Raw genomic sequence first — 19,012 nt, forward strand, 5'->3', positions numbered from 1 at the left:
CCGTGCTAGATATTGTCAGGGTATGCACCCTACCAGTATGGCAGCGGCTGGAGTAAAATTCTGCATTCTTACTGTACGGTGCCAGTTGTTCTGAAGATCAGTTAAATTACTCCTGCTGGAAGATCGTTGAAGGTGGCAGAGAGAAGGGGAAGAAATAAAGAGCTTGAAATAAACACGTGTTGTGACGGGAGCAGGGGTCTTTGCTACAGGCGAAAATATACTCTGGATCAGGCAGTGTTGTCAAAACCGGGAAACAGGGATTACAGGTTCGCCTGAAACTTCGATTGAATAAGAGCGGGAGGGGAGGTGCAAATGGCATTTCTACGGAAAAGAGTGAATAATCGACGTTTGGGGCCGACACCCTTCATCAGAACTCTAATTTCTGTGCGTTGTTTGTAATTCGAATATCTGCACATTTTCTCGCGTTCGCGTTGTAACTGTCATCACATTGTTTCCATTTACCCGCAAGCGGGGGCACAGAATAGGGAGAATGAAGTCAGCTGCATTATCATACTTTATATCATTCATTTATAACGTTTAATGAGTTTCAAAATCCGATTCAGCGGGTATTTCACCGCATTCTTTAGTTCCTCTCGGAATTTGTTCTGAGTCAGGGCGTAAATACACGTATTTGTACAGGAACTGAGAGCCTGCAGCATCCCTGACATGTGTCCTGTGATGGAAAGGGGATCCGTGACAGAATAAACAAATCTCTTTGAAATGCGTTGATAGATATAAAATACCACCTGTGTTACCCATAACAATATAAAACTACCGGTTATGCTGAAGAGCAAAACGATGGACTTCCGTCGGTTCTCCATCTCCCGGTCCTTGTCATTCTCTCCACTCTTTTGTCCCCGGAGCCCCCTGCGGGTTCGACTAGCCGCTAGAATCCGCCTGACAGTCTGAATATTGAACAGCAAAATCAGAAAGAATGGGACACAAGGGGTTAAAATGCGGTGAAACATCTCAAATGCCGCCCATGCGGGAGACTTTTGGAAGCTCGGTGTATAAACACAATCCCAGGGAACACCGTCAATAATTACCAACGGTTCCGTTACAAATCCCCAGGGGACACTTTCCAAACAGGCCAGCACACTCACTGTCCCGATAACCACAGCTGCCGTTCTCTCGGTGCAATATTTTGTTTTCAGCTTCTCACAGCAAATAGCCACAAATCGGTCGACGGTGAAAGCGACAGTCAGCCAGACAGAGGCCGCAGTGCTCGCATAAACCAGCCACCTATTGAGTCTGCACACAGGAGTGATGCGCAGGAATGATCTGCGAAAGTAAATCGAAGAGGTCCACATCAGCAGGGGACTCGAGAGAACGACCAGGAGGTTGGCCGCTGCCATTCCTAATAGGTAGAGAGTGACACATTTGGAGAGACCGCACTTTCCCCGGAGCAGGATCACAATCGCCACCAAGTTAAGAGAGGCAGGAAACAGCAAGTTGAGAAAACACGGAGCGGAAGCCAATCCAGCTGTTTGAGGGGACACTGTAATATTTCCACATTATTGTTGCATTTAGAGGTGGAAGGGTCGAGAGAGGGCGCACAGGCGCCGTAGAAAAAGGAGTTTATATCGGAAAGTAAATATGATTTGAAAACTGATACCTTACTGATGACCGAAACATGAAGTGGGAGCGAAAAGCTATAACTGGGTAACTACCTCCACAGATTCAATAGTAGATGGAATATTTTCTGCCAGCTTCTTCCCCGTCTCATGTAGATGAAATTAATAAATCCGGACTGTGGTGGCGGGGTTCATAAATATAAATATAAATAAAGACAATCATAAACTTCTATGGTGCTCCCAGTCAGCGACAGAACACCACAGGACGGATCAGAAACAGGAAACGCTGGAAACACTCATCCAGGCAAAACAGATTATGTAGAAAAACAGTTCACGCATCTCTCCTCAGAACTGTTCTCAGAGAGCCTCCTGATATGACATACAAGCTACTGGGGGTTTAGGGCTTCTAGCATTCCGCGGGGTTGTTTCCTAATCCAGCAATTGCCACTTCACAGACTTCACAAGCGAACATTGACTGATTCCAACAAATACTGCGCAATCTGACACAACCTCACGGAAAGAAATGACATCTCCAATGGAATGCATTGCAGAGAAACGGGGTGGGGAGGGGGAATTCTACGGCCAGCAGCAAGCTCGGTACCGCAGTCAGCTATTTGTAGCCTCGTCCTATGTGGATGTAATATAATACTTTTCACAGTAACTATGAAGCCACACGTCGGTTCTGAAAATTGGCTCAGCAACGACTTCACTGTGTTTTCCATCAACTGCTTCACATTCAGTCACATTTACTAAAAATCCACAAAAGTTTCATGCTGCAACATAGAACTCCTCACATTTGCTAAATAGTTTCTGCCAATCGATGGTTTGACTGCTACACCTAACGCAGAAAACCGCTCAATTATAAATGCGGACAACCAATTGGTATAATCTCCGTGTGTAAACAGAATATTCCCAAATACAGTGCAGCTGCTACAAGACCAAAAGCACAGAGACCCGAGCATCCCATTGTTGAACAGAAGCAGTTGGAAGAACACCGCCCAATCCATTGAGTTCCAATGATGTTAGCCCAATCGCTAAATCCCTGCAGCAGTTTGTTTTCGATACAGATCTCAGAATCCACATTCCCGGTGCTTCTATTCAATTCCTGAAATGCGGACCACTGGGACTGGACAAGTGACAGTGGAAAGCAGCGACAGAAACAATCACAATATTGGAATTAAACTTCAGTTCTCACCAAAGACAGTTTGCACTGTGGCTTACCGAGAATTCCAAAGACTGAAGTAAAAGGATAGTACAATTCTTCTATTCGCGAGATGACCCGATACACCATTTCAGTGAGAATGTATGAATTCTGTTATTCCTGAATTCACAGCTCCAGCAGACAATCTGAGCTGATGCATTCAAACGACCCTGATTTATACAAAGGATGGGTCTCCAGAGATGTTATTGCACCCCTAACTAATTGTTAATTGAACAAGTACTTTAGTTTAACACCATTGGTTCCGATGTAAATATTGGGCTGATTAAAGACGAATGCATCAAAGTTCTTGGGCATGAGATCAGCAGTGATTCATCTGTTGGAAATATGCCGGAGCTCCAATGACAAAGACTGAGCTTTGCTACGGAACGACCATATTTGCAGAGTTCAGGTCTTTGCTGACTAATTATACATCTGTAAACGGAGTTCACCGACACCGACCGAGAGACCCTCAACTTCTGCACCTGCGGTTTCTCATATGCGCACACATGAGCATACACACACACACACAAACACTCCCAATCCCAGACCTACAAACACGCACATGGAAACCCATATATGAACAGAGGTACAATCCACAGAACAACGTCGCTTTAGAAACGATCCAATGGCCACTTTGCTGACGCACAAACATTTTAATACACTGAAATTCAGGAATATTGAGAATCCATTCCTGCCCTGGTTCCAGCCACTGTAATGGCCACTAGATCATAGTATCTATGTATGTATGTATGTATGTATGTATGTATGTATGTATGTATGTATGTATGTATCCAAGCTCTCAGTTCATTAACTTTGTTCCTGATGCTTTTTGCTTTGAAGTACACGTACTTTAGCCCTTCCACCTTACTAACTTTACACCCTTTATTTTGCTTCCCTTTCCAGAAAGCCTATTTATATGTTAGCTCCAGCTTTACTCCATGCATATGTTTGCATTTCTCGTATGACTTTTATCCTCCTCCATCTCACTATCTACATTAACAGTCTGGTTCCACTCCCCCTGCAAACCTATTTTAAACCCCCTGGAGCAGCACTAGCAAACCTTCCCACAAGGATGTTCGTTCCCCTGTAGTTCAGGTCCAACCAGTCCTGTCGGACTAGGACCCAACTTCCCGAGAACAAGGCCCAATTGTCCAGAAACATGAAGCCCTCCCTCCTGCACCAACTCCTTAGCCACCTTTTTAGCACATATTTAGCTGCATTATCTTCCTATTTCAATCCTGAGATAGCAACCCTGGAGGTCCTGCCCTTCAACTTTGCACCTAACTCCCTAAACATTCTTGGCAGGGCCTCCTCCTTCTTCCTATCCACGTCATTGGTCCCTACATGGCCCACGACATCCGGCTGCTCACCCTCCCTCTTGAGAATACTGAGAACTCGATCCGAGATATCGCGGACCCTGGCACCAGGAAGGCAACAGACCATCCAGGATTTTCGATCTCTCTCACAGAACCTTTTATCTGTCCCCCTCACTATCGAGTCGCCTACCACTACTGCTTCCCTCTTTTCCCTCCTCACCTTCAGAGCTGAGAGTCCAGTCTCGGTGCCAGAGACGTGACCACTGCAACTTGCCCCAGGTAGGTCGCTCACACCAACATTATCCAAAACGGTATTCTTATTGTTGATGGTAACGGCCACAGGCGTGCTCTGTTCTTCCTGTCTATTCCCCTTCCCTCTCCTGACAGTCACCCAGTTACCTGCCTCCTGGCTTTTAGTGGTGACTATCTCCCTGTAACCCATGTCTATTTCTGCTTCTGCCTCACGAATGATCCGAAGTTTATCCAGTTCCCTAACTCGGTTTGTCAGGAGTTGGAGCTGGATGCACCTTTCACAGGTGTAGTCACCAGGCCCTGACTTCCCACGTACAGCAAACGGAGCACTCGACTGCCCTAACTGCTGCCTCCATTACCTACTTCTAATTTACATAGATTAATTAAAGGAGCTTACCCGGCGCCATACCTCACTGGGAGCAAGCTTGTCCTCAGCCTCTGCTCGCCGAAGCCTCTCGAGCCAATGCCTCCCTACCCTGTCTTCCACTACTCCGTATCCCGCTCCAACGACGCCGACTCTCCCCGCTGTTCTCACAGGCTGACCTTCATGCGCTTGCGCAGTCGTGCCCCGTTCAGACTGTCGAAGAAATGACCGAGTTAACACAGTTCTATTCACTACCTCCACCACACCTCTAAACACATCTCCCTCACCCAAACTCCCCCTCTCCCAGGCCAACGCTCTCCTTCCCTCGCCACCGTCTCTACACACACCTTTCACTTCTATGCCCCGAACACTACTCCTCCTCTTTCTTACCTGCTAGCTCTCCGTCTCACTCTCTCACTATCTCTTCCGCTCTCCCTTCTTCGTCTCTAACCACTCTCTACACCTCCAGAAGAAATACCCCGCCCCGTCACTTTCGCACTCAATTCTCCCCTTCTCTCCCACACTATCGACCTTTTCTCTTACCTCTCCTCCTCTCTTTCACGTCTTTGTCTTTCACTTGCCTTTTCCCCTCCGTCTTTCAACCTCTCTCCCCTTTCACCCCTCTCTCACCTCACCCTTCTCCATCTCTATCCGCTCCGTCTCTCACCTCTCTCTCTCTCTCACCTTTCTCCACCCTCTGTCTTCTACCACTCTCTCCCATCTCTGTCTCACGTCTCTCTCCTCTGTCGACTATTATCTCCCCCACCTCTCCTCTCTCCCCTGTATCTACGCCCATCTCTTTCCCACCCTTCCCCTCTTCACCATGCCCCTCTTCTTTCTCCCCGCCTCTGTCTCCCACCGTCACCTACAACAGATCCCAACCCAACTTTCCCTCTCTCATCTCTCTCCTCTCTTTTCCCCGGCCACTTCCAAACGTAACTCTCCTTCTCTCTCATCTTCCTATCTGTCTCTCACCTCTCTCCCGCCCCTGTATCTCTCACCTCTCGCTCTCACACAATTTCTCTCTCTCCCTCTCTACTCCTCTCTTTCCACCTGGCTCTCTGCCCCTCCCATGTCGCTCCGCCGAACACCATATCTTCCTCTCGCACCCGCCGCGCTCTCTCTCAGATGTTTGTGAGCGTAATCACGCTGATTTTTGCTGGTAAACTGCCTTGTCTCTCCTGTGATGCTCATCCTCACGGCCATTATCAACATTATCAATTGTAGGAGCATGGAGTACTCCACCGCACATGCTCCGGGTGTGAGTGGAATCTTCCTGTGCACTGGGTGTGGACGGCGAGGGACGGGACATAGAAGAGATAGTAGAGAGAGGAGGAGATGAAAAGAGGGGTGGGAAGGGACGGAGGAGCAAGAGAGCGGGAGGGGTACAAAGAGAGATGGGGACAGAGGAGAGAAAGAGGGAAAAAGGGTGGGGAGAAGAGTAGAGAGAGGAGATTAGGGTGCAGGTGAGAGGTAGGGGAAGAGATAGAGAGAGAACGGGGATATAGAGAGGGATGAGGGGAGTGGGAGGGAAGAGGCGATGCTAATGGATAATGGACGACGCAAGGGCGATGAGGGCTTTTACTTGTCTTTCCCTCCCCCCCCACCCCCAATCTGATCCCTTCCACTCGCCTCTGCCGATAATGGGGGCGATACACGCTATCTAGCCCGCACCGCCACACCTCGCCTCCGTCTCCTCCAGAAATCCCGCGCCCACTCCTGCCTTTGACGGGTCCTAATGGATGACACGTTCCCCACTGCACGGGGCAGCCTGAAGAATTCGGTCCCGAGCTACCTGAGGAGGGTAGCAAAAAAAATCGAGGCGGATTTTGGAGACGGGGGTGGGTGGTGAAGGTTAACAGTGCCATCCTCTTCTCGTCGCCACACTCCTCCCCGTGGGTACCCCCAGTTCCAGCTCCCGTGTTATGAGTCGCTCTCTCCCACCCTCGCCATCCTGTCTCTCCTGAAACATTCCGCTCTCTGTTCCTTTTGCTCACCCACTCACTTCCCTCCCTGTTCATTCAATTTTAAATCCTCATCCCTCCTCTCCTTTCCTTCGGTGCCCCCTCTCTACAACACTCTCTTTTAACCTTCTGCCGATGGCCTTTTCTGACGCCGTGCTACCCTGCCTTCCCACTTCCTCCACCACTACTGAGTCACTCCCGCCCACTCATCATCTGGTCATCCTCCTTCCCATCCTATTGCTCACAAATCTCCTCCGTCCCTCCCCGATAGACAACCAACTGCCACGACTCCAGCTGTCATTTAAGACCTCTGCCCTGTGACTCCTATCTTCTATCCACAACCAGTGACCCCAACCCCCTATCAAGGTCATGGGAAGGTAGCTGAAGATTGAACCCTTCACCCTAGTGACATCAGCAAAGCTGATTGACAAGTGGTGAATGTGGATGAACCGTAGGAGTATGTGGTGGGACAATGTTGAGGAAGCATCACTCTGTCTGACCACGGGGGTGTGAGATGGGAGAGTGTGGAGGGAGCTTCACTACATACAGTATCTAATTGTGGGAGTGTGTGACGGTATTGTGTAGAGGCAGCTTCACTGTGTCTGACACTGGTATTGTGTGATGGGACCTGTAGAAATAGCTTCACTCTGTCTGACCCCAAGAGTGTGTGATGGCATAGTGTGCAGGGAGCCTTACGCAATGTCACATCCCTGGAAGTATCTGATTGGATATTGCTGAGGGAGCTTCACCGTGTGTCTGATTTCGGGGCGGATGGGGTGGTGTGGATATAGAAGCAGGGAGCTCCCAATCTGGGTCCAGGGTCCCCTCAGTTGATGGGAGAGTTCCATGACAGAGGAACAGCTGGGAACCCCTGATAAAGGGAGCTTCACTTTCTGAGTGCTAGAGTGTGATCACTTTACTGTCACTGATGTGGAGCCCAGCAGAGAGAGGGAAAACACGGACACCCACTCACCACAAAGGGACGGGGGTCTAGACAGGGGAACTGGGCATCAACATCCCATTTCCCTATTTTCTAGTAATCTCTTTCCTTTGGTGAGCTCCGAGATCTCTCCATCATTGATCAGGGAGCCCGCCCAACCGCGCGATTATCGCGCTCCGCCCTCTCCATTAATTCGGGAATCCCGCCGACCGCGCGAGCTCCGGTCACTCTCAGCGATTGATCAGGTAGCCCCCGCCCAGGGCGCGAGCTCAATCCCTCTCCACCATTGGCCAGCGGCCCCCGGCTCTGCGCGAGCTCCAATCTCTCCCTACCATTGGACAGTGTCTCCGCCCACGGCGCGAGCTCAAACCTCTCTCCACCATCGGTCCTGGGAATTCCCGTCAGTTGCGGGAGCTCCGCTCCGACATTTTCATCCTCTGGAAAACTCCGCCTCTCAGTTTGGACCCTGTCCGAGGAGTTTGAGGTGAGGGACCGTCTGTTGTTCAGTGAGGGTCTCGGGGGAGAAAGAGAGTTTGGGGGTGAGGGAGGTTCCGGTGTTCAGTGAGGGTCTCGGGGGGAGGAGGGAGTCTGAGGTGAGGTAGCGTTTGGTGTTTAGTGAGGGTCTCGGGGGAGGGAGGGTGTCTGAGGTGAGGGAGTATGAAGGTCAGGCAACACCCAGGGTGGGTACGGACTGAGGGACACTCCTGAAGTAGAGGGAGAGTCTGAAATGCGGGTCCTAAGCGGACAGAGTGAGGGCAACTCAAGGAGAGGGAGGGAGTAAAGGGAGACTGAAGGAAGGACCAAATAGATAGCTGGCAAACATCAAGTGGTTAGAGAAAGGTCAGAGGGACAAAGGAGAGAAATAGAGGGGGGAGAGAGTGTGGGCCAGTGAAGAGGGGAGGAAATGAAGGGGGAGGGCTGCTGCTAGCTAGTGACGGTGGATAGGGAGGAATAAGGAGAGAGAAAAGCATGGGGAACAAAGCAGGAGAGGAAGCTGGAGGGATTGCCTGAGGAGAGACACTGGGACGGTGAGATTGTGTGGGGAGAGAGACTCAGGAGGAACATGAGAAGGAAGGGACAAAGGAGGTTGGTCATTGTGATAGAAGGTGCAAGTGAGGGGAGAGAAAGGAGTGGAAAGGGGGACAGAGTGAGAAGGGAGCGAAAGAGGCCCTTAGTCATTGATAGCTAACCTTCCCAGTGTGCAAATGGAGGGGGGGGGGGGGTCTAAGGTGAGGGAATTACTTAAGATGTGAAAGACTAAGGGAGCTTGAGAATTTTCAGGGACACCTGGATTCTCATTGTGGCCAAAGCTCACTCCCCTCATGCTCTCACCCTCACCTCCACACCTACTCCAAGCTCATTGTGTACGATGTCGGAGTTTCTGTGATGCAGTGTTGATCATGGGCCGAGCGAGGGTTTGAAGGGGAGGGTCTAATTAAGGATGAAAGAGGGAGCTCATGGGAATTGAAGGAGCTCCTCAGGTAGAGGGATGGTCTGATAAGGAGGGAGATCCTGAGGTAAAGGGAAGGTTTTTGAGGGAGCTTCTTATGATGAGGAACAGACAAAGTGAGCTCTCTCAGGGTGAGATATGGACCAGGGTCTGAGGTGGGCAGAGTTCCAATGGGGAGAGTCCACTGATGACGGGTCTGTTACAGGAAGGTATCAGACCGAGAGTGATGGAGTCTTGTTGGACGCAGAGGCAATTTCCAGTGCGGAGCCGCAGAGGAACACTGAACAACAGATGGAAACCAAGCTGAGGTAAGAGATGGTGCTGAGACTGGGAGTCGGAACATTCTGGTCTTACTTTCCACTGAGATATCACTGCTGTCCCATCCCTGTCATTATTAAAAAAGTTGATTTATTGTTTATTCTCTGCTCTAGAATTACAATATGAGACATCTGCACCTCCACAGGGGAACACAGAACAGATCAGGAGCTTGACTGGGTCACCAGGCTTCTCAACCCTGGCCCCACTTCTCAAATCGATCCAGGTGGTTTGCCCTGGCCTCAAGTCCTCTCCTGGGCCAGCTCTACAAAGCTCTCAAATTTCCATTGATGCATTTCATTCATAGAAACATAGAAAATAGGAGCAGGAAGTAGGCCATTTGGCCCTTCGAGCCTGCACCGCCATTCAGTATGATCATGGCTGATCATCCAACTCAGAACCCTGTACCTGCTTTCTCTCCATACCCCCTCATCCCTTTAGCCACAAGGGCCATATCTAATTTCCTCTTAAATATAGCCGATGAATTGGCCTCAACTGTTTCCTGTGGTAGAGAATTCCACAGATTCACCACTCTCTGGGTGAAGAAGTTTTTCCTCATCTAGATCCTAAAAGGCTTCCCCTTTATCCTTAAACTGTGACCCCTTGTTCTGGACTTCTCCAACATCGGAAACAATCTTCCTGCATCTAGCCTGTCCAATCCCTTTAGAATTTTATACTTTTTAATAAGATCCCCCCTCAAACTTCTAATTCCGGTGAGTATAAGCCCAGTCGATCCAGTCTTTCTTCATATGAAAGACCTGCCATCCCAGGAATCAATCTGGTGAACCTTCTTTGTACTCTCTCTAGAGCAAGAATGTCTTTCCTCAGATTAGGAGACCAAAACTGCACACAAAACTCTAGCTGTGGTCTCACCAAGGCCTTGTACAACTGCAGTTAGAATCTCCCTTCTCCTGTACTCCAATCCTCGTGCTATGAATGCCAACATACCATTTGCCTTTTTCACTGCCTGCTGTACCTGCATGCCCACCTTCAATGACTGTTGAATGACAATTCAATAACTCCAGTGTTTAAGATTCTGGATTTAAACACAGTGAGAAGAAATACCGATGTACATCATTTTTAAATGACCACACAACTTGTTTTTTGAGTCAATAAACAATAGGTGCAGGAGTAGGCCATTCGGCCCTTCGAGCAAGCACCGCCATTCAATGTGATCATGGCTGATCATCCACAATCAGTACCATGTTCCTCCCCTCTCCCCATATCCCTTGACTCTGCTATCTTTAAGAGCTCTATCTAAGTCTTTCTTGAAAGCATCCAGAGAATTGGCCTCCACTGCCTTCTGAGGCAGAGCATTCCATAGATCCACAACTCTCTGGGTGAAAAGTTTTTCCTGAAACTCTGTGAAGTGACCCTTCACCTGTAAGTCTGTTGAGGTCATATACTGTGTTCAGCACACCCAGTGTGGCCCCCTGTATATCGATCAGGTCTGACGTAGTTTGGGGAACCGCTTCTCCAAACATCTATGCTCCGTCCGCCAGCACAAGCAGGATCTCCCAGTGACCACCCAATTTAATTTCACTTCCCATTCCCATTCTGAAATGTCGTTCCAAGGTCTTCTCCACTGTCGTGAAAAAGCCACACTTCGGTTGGGGAGAAAAAGAAAACTTTATATTCCGTTTGGGTACTCTCCAACCTGATGGTATGAACGTCGATTTCTCAAACTTCCCGTAATCCCCCTTCTTCCTTTCCCATCGCCTTTTTCCTCTCTCATGTAATTTCCTTGCCCACCCATCTCCTCCATCTGGTGCTCCTCTCCCCTTTTTCTCTTTCTTCCATGGTCTAATGTCTCTTTCACCAATCAACTTCCTAGCTCTTTGATTCAGCCCTCCCCCTCAAGTTTCAACTCTCCCCTGCCCCCACCATTCTCCAATCCTGCCAAAGCTTTTCAGCCCAAAATGTTGACTGTGTTTATTTTGCCCGAGATGCTGCCTGGCCTGCTGAGTTCCTCCTGCATTTTGAGTGTGTTGCTCAGATATTCAACCTTTGCAGATTTTCTCTTGTTTGTGGTGTCAGTGTAATGTGTTCGATGTACAAAACATGAATGCCACTCAAGCACAAAGCAGTACAGCACAGGAACAGTCCATTTGACCCACATATTCTGTAATTACCACGTTACCAGTCTGATCTAATCCCAGTTTCCCTCTGCAAACTGCATATCTGACACTGTGCTGGTGTGAATGGATCAATCCTGCAGTCTGTCTCTCACTCTCTGTCCATTACAATCCTGTGTACGGGTGTGACAGCATGGACACAGACACAGTTTGGGTCTGGATATATTCTGAGGAGGTAATTGATCATAGATTAATTAAAGGTCTCAACCCAAAACAGTAACTCCTCATTTACCTCTGCAGATGCTGCCTGACCTGCTGAATGCCTTCACCATCTTGTATGTTGCTCCCAGATTCCAGCCCTCTCTGGTGCCACATACTGATGTTGAGTTTATAAAGGAAACTGACAGAGAATGAACGATGGACTCTCCGTGTCAGACACAAAGACAACATCTGGTGAAAAACCACAAGACGACATTGAGCAACAGTTGGAAACAAGGCCGAGGTGAGAGATGGAGCTGGGAAACTGAATCAGGTTTATTATCACTGACATATGTTGTGAAAATTGTTTTATGCTGGCAGGGAAGTGCAAGACAGAAACATTACTGTAATTAGCAAAATAAATAAATAATGCCAGAGACAAATCATCAGGTAGTGGTCTTGAGACTGGGAGGAAGGTTTCATTTCCTCTGATCTTACTTAGATATTTTTTGTTGTTCCCCACCCACCCGCTCTGTGCTGAATTGAAATCCTCCCATGCTGTCCACCAAGACCCTCTGCTCCACAATGACTTCCCGAGGCCCCTCCACCTCTGCACATGAATAAAAATCAATAAGCAGAAAAGATGAAACATGAAAGTTAATTTGCCAATAATATGAAAGAGGACTCCAAAAGCTTTTTTTTTCAGATACACAAGATAAAAGAGAGGCAAGAATATAAAATGACATTGAAGAAGTAGTAATGAGGGACAAAAAAGACAGAAATAATGTTAAATCAGTATTTTGCATCAGTCTTCATTGTGAAAGACACCGTCAGTAGGGCAGCAATTGGTATGCTGGGGCAGAAGTCAGTGTAGTTGCTATTTCTAAGGAGAAGGTGCTTGGGTAGCTGAAAGTAGATAAGTCACATGGACCAGTGGACTATGCCCCAAAGTTTTAAAAGAGGTAGCTGAAAAATTAGTAGAAGCATTGGTAGTGATCTATCAACAATCACTAGAATCTGGAATGCATTCAGAGGAATGGAAAATTGCAAATGTCACTCCACTCTTTAAGAAGGGAGGGGAACAAATGACAGTAAATTATAAGCTTGTTAGCCTGATTTCAATAGTTGGTAAGATATCCAGTATTAAAAATAACGTTTGGAGTACAGTACTAGGAGGCACATGATAAATTAGGCCATATTCAACAAGGTACCTGCCAACATATTTACCTGCCAAGTGTTGGAATTCATGGAGGAAATGACAGGTAGGGAACACATAGGAGAGTCCATGGTTGTTGTTTACTTGCATTTTCAGAAGGCCCTTGACAAGGTGCTACACAAGAGGCTGCTTAACAAGATATACGCCCATGGTATTACAGGGAAGATACCAGCATGAATGGAAGAATGCCTGACTGACAGGAAGCTGAGAGTAGGAATAAAGGGGGGTCCTTTTCTGAATTCCAGCCGATGACTAGTTGTGTTTCACCCTGATTGGTGTTGAGATAATTTCTTTTCACATAATACTGTATCTCAATACTCCGGATGACAGGATTGATGGATTTATGGATAAGTGGAAGGGAGATAGTGTTGAGCAAGCAGGGTGCCTACAGAAGGACTTACATATGTCAGGAGACGGTGCAAAGTGTAGCAGATAGAATACGGTGTGGGGAAGTGTATGATCATGTTCCTTGGTAGCAGGATTAAAGGTGTAGACTGGTTTCTAAAGGAGGAGAAAATTCAGTAGTCAGAGATTCAAAGGGAATTAGGAGTCCTCCTGCAGGATCCCCAAAGATTAACCTGCAGGCTGAGTTGGTGGTCAGGAAGGCAAACGTGATGTTAGAATTCATTTTGGGAGGACCAGAATATAAAAGCAAGGATGGAATGCTGAGGCTTTGTAAGGCAGTTGTCAGACTGCTTTTGGAGTGTTGAGTAGTTTTGGGACCCTTTTTGAAGAAAGGGTGTGCTGGCATTGGAGAATATCCGGAGGAGGTTCACAGGAATGATCCTGTGAATGAAAGGGTTAATATATGTAGAACGGTTGATGGTTCTGTGTAGGTATTTGCTGGAGTTTACCAGAATGAGGTGGATTTAATTGAAACCCATCAGATACTGAAAGCCCTGGACAGAGTGGGCATTGAGAGACTGTGTCCCATCGTGGTGAAGTCTAAGACTGAGGGTCATAGACTCAGAATAGATGGACGTCCATTTAGACCAGAGATGAAAAGGAATTTCATTAGCGGTCATTGGAATTCATTGCCACTGATGGTTGTGGAAGGAAAGACTGGTGTATTTAAAGAGGAACATTTTTCCCAAGTGACCTGTTTTTACAGATTCCTCCTAAATAATATAATATGTCTCTGCAGTTACTGTATTTCAAATAATAATACTGCATGTTTTAATCCAGTCTCTTTTTGACACCACATTTGCAACAGGAAACACACAGATTGAGAACAAAGGGCTGTTCATTTCACTCACGCAGCTTTCACATGTTGAAAGCCACAAATGCAAATTCACCCACAGAGAGAGGTGACAGAGTTTCCTGGAAAGTAGGGTGGTGATCTGGTACAGAGAGAGAAAGGGTCAAAGAGATACCAAGCAGTTTCTAGAGCTGAATATTCTATTTCCCTGCAATATTTATAAATTATTTACTCTTGCTTCTGTGGCCAATCCTGATCTAATAGGAATACCCCTCTGGTTAACTCTGCCTGGTTCTGTTCTCCTGTTCGCCACTGAATGCAAACAGACTGAGAACAGACGGATTTCACATCATAGACATAGGTAACATCTGATGAAAGGTCGCAGAGCCTTTTATTTTTTGCTATAGAGCCCAAATCCAGGGAGAATTAGAAAGCATGAAAAACTAAAAATTCAAAAGTCAATAGTATTCATTCCCATTTGTTCATTATTTACTTGAATCTGTCACAGCTATTACAGAGACTAATGTTTTAAATTAGTATACTAAATTTGACCAACATGACCAAGATTTGCTCATACCTCCTTGAAAAATTGCTGAAGCTGTGCCAGATTAGTGGGAAGCAGAGGTAGACAGCCATCAAGAGGTCTTGCCAGAGATGTTCAACCGGTTAAGGTTCAGAATCTGACTGGGACGAGGACATTAATTTTCTTCATTTGAAGCCACTTCATGATTGCTCTGGCATTGTGCTTTGGGTTGTTGTCTTGATAAAGAGATGAACATTAAGCTTTCTGGCAGAGCTAGTAGGTTTTTATCCAGAATCTCTGTGTTTAGCAGCATTCATCTTCCCATCAACACTGACCAGATTTGCAGTCCCTGCTCTTGAAAAGCATCCCCACGGCATGATGCTACCTCCACCAGTTTGTCTTTTGTACATTTGTTGTGAGTCGGTCTTTATTTGTGTGTAGTTTTTCATTGCTTCTATTGTATTTCTTTATAACACTGAGTGTCTGCATGGAAATGAATCTCAGGGTAGTGCATGATGACATACAGTATACTGTATGCACACTGGTTATGAAATTACTTTGAACTTTGAATACACTCTAGTCATTAAACTGGTAGCACGTACAGGCCTTTTGGCCCTTCCAGACCACACTGACCATCAAGTACCTATCTATACTAAAACCAATTGAACACACTTCCTTCATCGCCTCCTGCACCTTGTTGATTCCAGTGCTCATCTGGATATTACACTCTCAGGAACTGCATTCCAAACTCTGAAGAGCCCCTGGGTAAAAATTGAATCCAGATATCTGTTGTGAACCTCTGACTATTGACCGTAAAACTGCACCCTCTGGTAATAACTATCTGGTATGAGAATGGCCACTGGTGCTTCTGGGCATTGTGAAAGGTGAGGGAGATCAGCAAGATAAACAGTTGACATTTCAGGCCTGAACCCGAGGGGGGGACCAATATCATTGCAGACAGGTTTGCTAGAGCTCTTGTGAGGTTTAAACTGCTTTGGCAGGGGAATGGAAACTCGAATGATAGGGCTGAGGATACAAGTGGATACAGTGTATGGCTGAGACAAAGGAAGGATAGTCAAATCATGTATATTGTCAACGAAATACGTAGATGAATACCATCAAAGGAGACAAGATTTTTCTGGACCAGGGTTAAAGTGCAGACGTACACATAACACACATACGAGGCACAATAACTTCGGAAAGTACAAATAAAATCTGCAAATGAATCATGCATAAATACTCAAAGTAAAATGCATTCATTAAATATTGTTGCGTACAGAACCAATGAACTGGTGACATTATGAATGCGATGCTGCAGTGAGTTCTGAAGGCTAATGGCCCAAGGGAAGGCACTGTTTCCCATCCTGACTCTACTTGTCTTAATGCATCGGAGTCTCCTGCCTGGCAGTAGAAAGTGAAAGAGGATGCTGGATGGATGGGTGGGATCCTAAGGGCCTCCTTAAGTACACAGCACTCCTGATAAATGTCCCCAATGGATGGTAGGGAAACCTCAATGATAATCTCCGCCATTCTCACTGTCCTTTGTAGAGACCTTGGGTGTGATGCTCTGCTGCTCCCATACCAGATGGTGATGCAGCTTGTCAGGGCTCCTGTAAAATTTCACTGATGGAGGTTGCTCACGCACCTGAATATCCTTACAAAGTGGAGGCGCTGCTGTGCAGCCTCGTTCAGGGAGTTGATGTTGTTGGACCAGCTGAGGTCATCCAGGATATGAACTTTTAGAAACTCGGTGCACTTAACTCTCCACAGAGGAGTCATGTAGCACAGAGGGGAATGGTTCATCTGCACCTTGCAAATATCCACAGCCATTCCCTTGATCTTATCCAAGTTCAGACTTAAGTTGCTGTTCTCACACTTACGCTCCACTTCCTCTCTGTACTCTAACACATCATTACTATAAGCACCGTAGTGTTATCCGCAAACTGTAAGACACTGCTTGAGATGAACCCTGGATACAGTTGTGCGTCAGCCTGGGGTGCACCCGTGTTCAGTGTAATGGAACCAGAGATGTTGCTGCCCACACAGAGTGACTGACCTTACTCTTATGAAGTCCAGGATCCAGTTACAGATGGAGGTGCTCAGACCCAGCGAGGACAGTTTCCCCACCAGTTTCTGGGGTATAATGGTGTTAAATCAGTGGATTGATTTAGTGATAAACAGACTGTAAAGGGTGTAATGTAGGAGAAAGGCTTTAATGCAGTCTGACCAGCTGCTCAAGTCATTTCATAATAGTTAATGGTAATGCCACTTCATGACACTCATTTAGGTCCATTACTCTCACTTTCCTAGGCAGTGGGATGACGTTGCCATCTTGAAAACCAAGGTAAAATGGACTGTTCCAGTGAGATGTTGAATATATCTGTCAGCAACTCAGTTAGCTGGGCTGCCCAGTCTTTCAGAACCCCACCTGGTATATTATCGGGCCCTGCAGATCTGGATGGGTTGACTCTGGCCAGGGACTTCCTCACCCCAGCTTCAGCCAGACAGAGTATCTGCTCTGTGATGGTAAATTTCTCAGTACATGACTCTGTGTTTGCTGGTCATGGAATCCACATATTCCTCGATGTGAGTGTGGCTGCCCTGGGTAGCATCCTTTCTGAGCATACTCCAGTTCGTGTTTTCAAAGCCGTCCTGTAATGGTGAGATCACTCCCTCAGAACTGGTTTGTCCAGTTTGATCAGTGGTTTGAATGCTGTGATTAGCATAACAGATAAGTGATCTGGGAGCTCAGCCTGGGGCAGAGGAACTGCTTTATATGCACTTGGTCTGTTAGTATAAGCCAGGTTCAGTGGATTTTCACAACTGGTAGCAAAACCAACATAGTGCTGGAATTTAGGCAGGTGATAGGTTAAAATTGCAGTCGGTGGGATTGGATGAAGTTTGTCTTTGACCTAAATATTAGGCTTAACATTTCAACATTTTGGATGAGTGAGGATAAAGTAAAAAGGAGAGTGCTAGAGAGGTTACAAAATTCTCCTGAATAAATAAAAAAACAAAAAAAGCTTCAAAAGGGACATAAATTGAACTGAAGCACAGTTAGAAATTAACAGCTATGAATGACATGGAACATACACAAAATGCTGGAGGAGCTCAGCAGGCTGATGGTGGCAGTGAGAAAAGAGCTTGGCCTTAGTGATGAGGATCTTTGATGATTGATGCTATTTCTCTACAACCATGATTCATGTAGATGTGCTCAATAGTTGTGTGGGTTTTACCCATGATGTCCTGGGCTGAATCCACTACCTATTGTTGGATTTTCTGCTCAAAGACATTGCTGTTCCCTGACCAGGCTGTAACACAGCCAGTCAGCAGACTGCACCACACAACTACAGAACATTACCAAGGTTTCTGATGACATGTCAAATCTCCGCAGACTACTGAGGAAGTAGAGGTGCTGTCATGCTTTATTCACAATTATCTTTCTATAATGGGTCCAGGACAGGTCCTCTGAGAGAGACACCCAGCAATTTAAACTTACTGACAAGCTCCCCCTCTGATCCTTCGGTGATTACTGGCTTATGGACCTCTGGTTTTCCTCTCCTGAAGTATACTATTAGTTCTTTGGTCTCATCGACATGGTGTGAGAGGTTGTTGTTAGGACATGAGTCAGTAAAGTGTTCTGACTCCCTCCTATATGCTGACTCATCACCAACTTGGATACAGCTCACAACAGTGGTGTCATCAGCAAACTTGTATATGGTGTTGGAGCTGTACTTTGCCATGACATAGAATTCTGAGAGAGAGTTGGCATTGGAGTTCATAATGGATCACTGGGAAATGTTGCTGGTGAGGTAGTAATGGTGGACAGAGGAATGGCAAATGAACTTAATGGGTACTTTGCATCAGTCTTCTCCGTGGGGGGGGGGGGGGGGGGAAAGCAAGCACTGTGCTAGTGATTCATGAGTTTTCGGGGACAGGAGTGAGTGCCATTGCTATTACAAGGAGAAAAGAGCATGGCAAACTCAAAGGTCTTAAGGTTGATAGGTCACTGGGACCAGATGGGCTACGTTCCAGATTCCAGAGAGGTTGCTTAAGAGATAATGGATGCATTCGTAATGATCTTTCAAGAATCAAAAGAAACTTGCATGGTCCTGGAGAGCTGGAAGATTGCAAATGCCACTCCACTCTTTAAGAATGGGGGAATGCACAGGAACAGAAATTATTAGGTCATTCTGCCTAACCTCACCTCAGTGGTGAGGAAAGTGTTGGAGTCCATTATTAAGGGTGAAGGTTTGGGGTACTTGGAGTCTAATGATAAAATAAATCAAAGTCAGTATGGTTTCTCTGAAGACAGACAAAGCTTGCCAGACAAATCTGTCAGTGCTCTTTAAGGAAGTAACAAGTAGGTTGGATAAATGACAGGCAGTGAAAGTCATTTAGATGAATTTCCAGAAGGCATTTAATA

At 46.6% G+C, this 19,012-nt stretch overlaps 1 protein-coding gene across 1 annotated transcript in view; it reads right to left on the reverse strand.

Annotated features, from left to right (window-relative positions):
• Positions 1-16,365, reverse strand: part of LOC140723848 (uncharacterized) — a 55,860-nt gene extending 39,495 nt beyond the window's left edge. The window contains exons 1-2 of the mRNA XM_073038407.1: positions 16,232-16,365; positions 7,771-8,077 (exon numbers count right to left, since the gene is read on the reverse strand). Of these exons, the coding sequence (XP_072894508.1) occupies positions 7,771-8,077; positions 16,232-16,365 (441 nt within the window). The remainder of the gene's footprint in view (positions 1-7,770; positions 8,078-16,231) is intronic.
• Positions 16,366-19,012: the final 2,647 nt, after the last annotated feature.

Source organism: Hemitrygon akajei, unplaced genomic scaffold, assembly GCF_048418815.1.
Source record: "Hemitrygon akajei unplaced genomic scaffold, sHemAka1.3 Scf000140, whole genome shotgun sequence".
Classification (NCBI taxonomy): Eukaryota; Metazoa; Chordata; class Chondrichthyes; order Myliobatiformes; family Dasyatidae; genus Hemitrygon; species Hemitrygon akajei.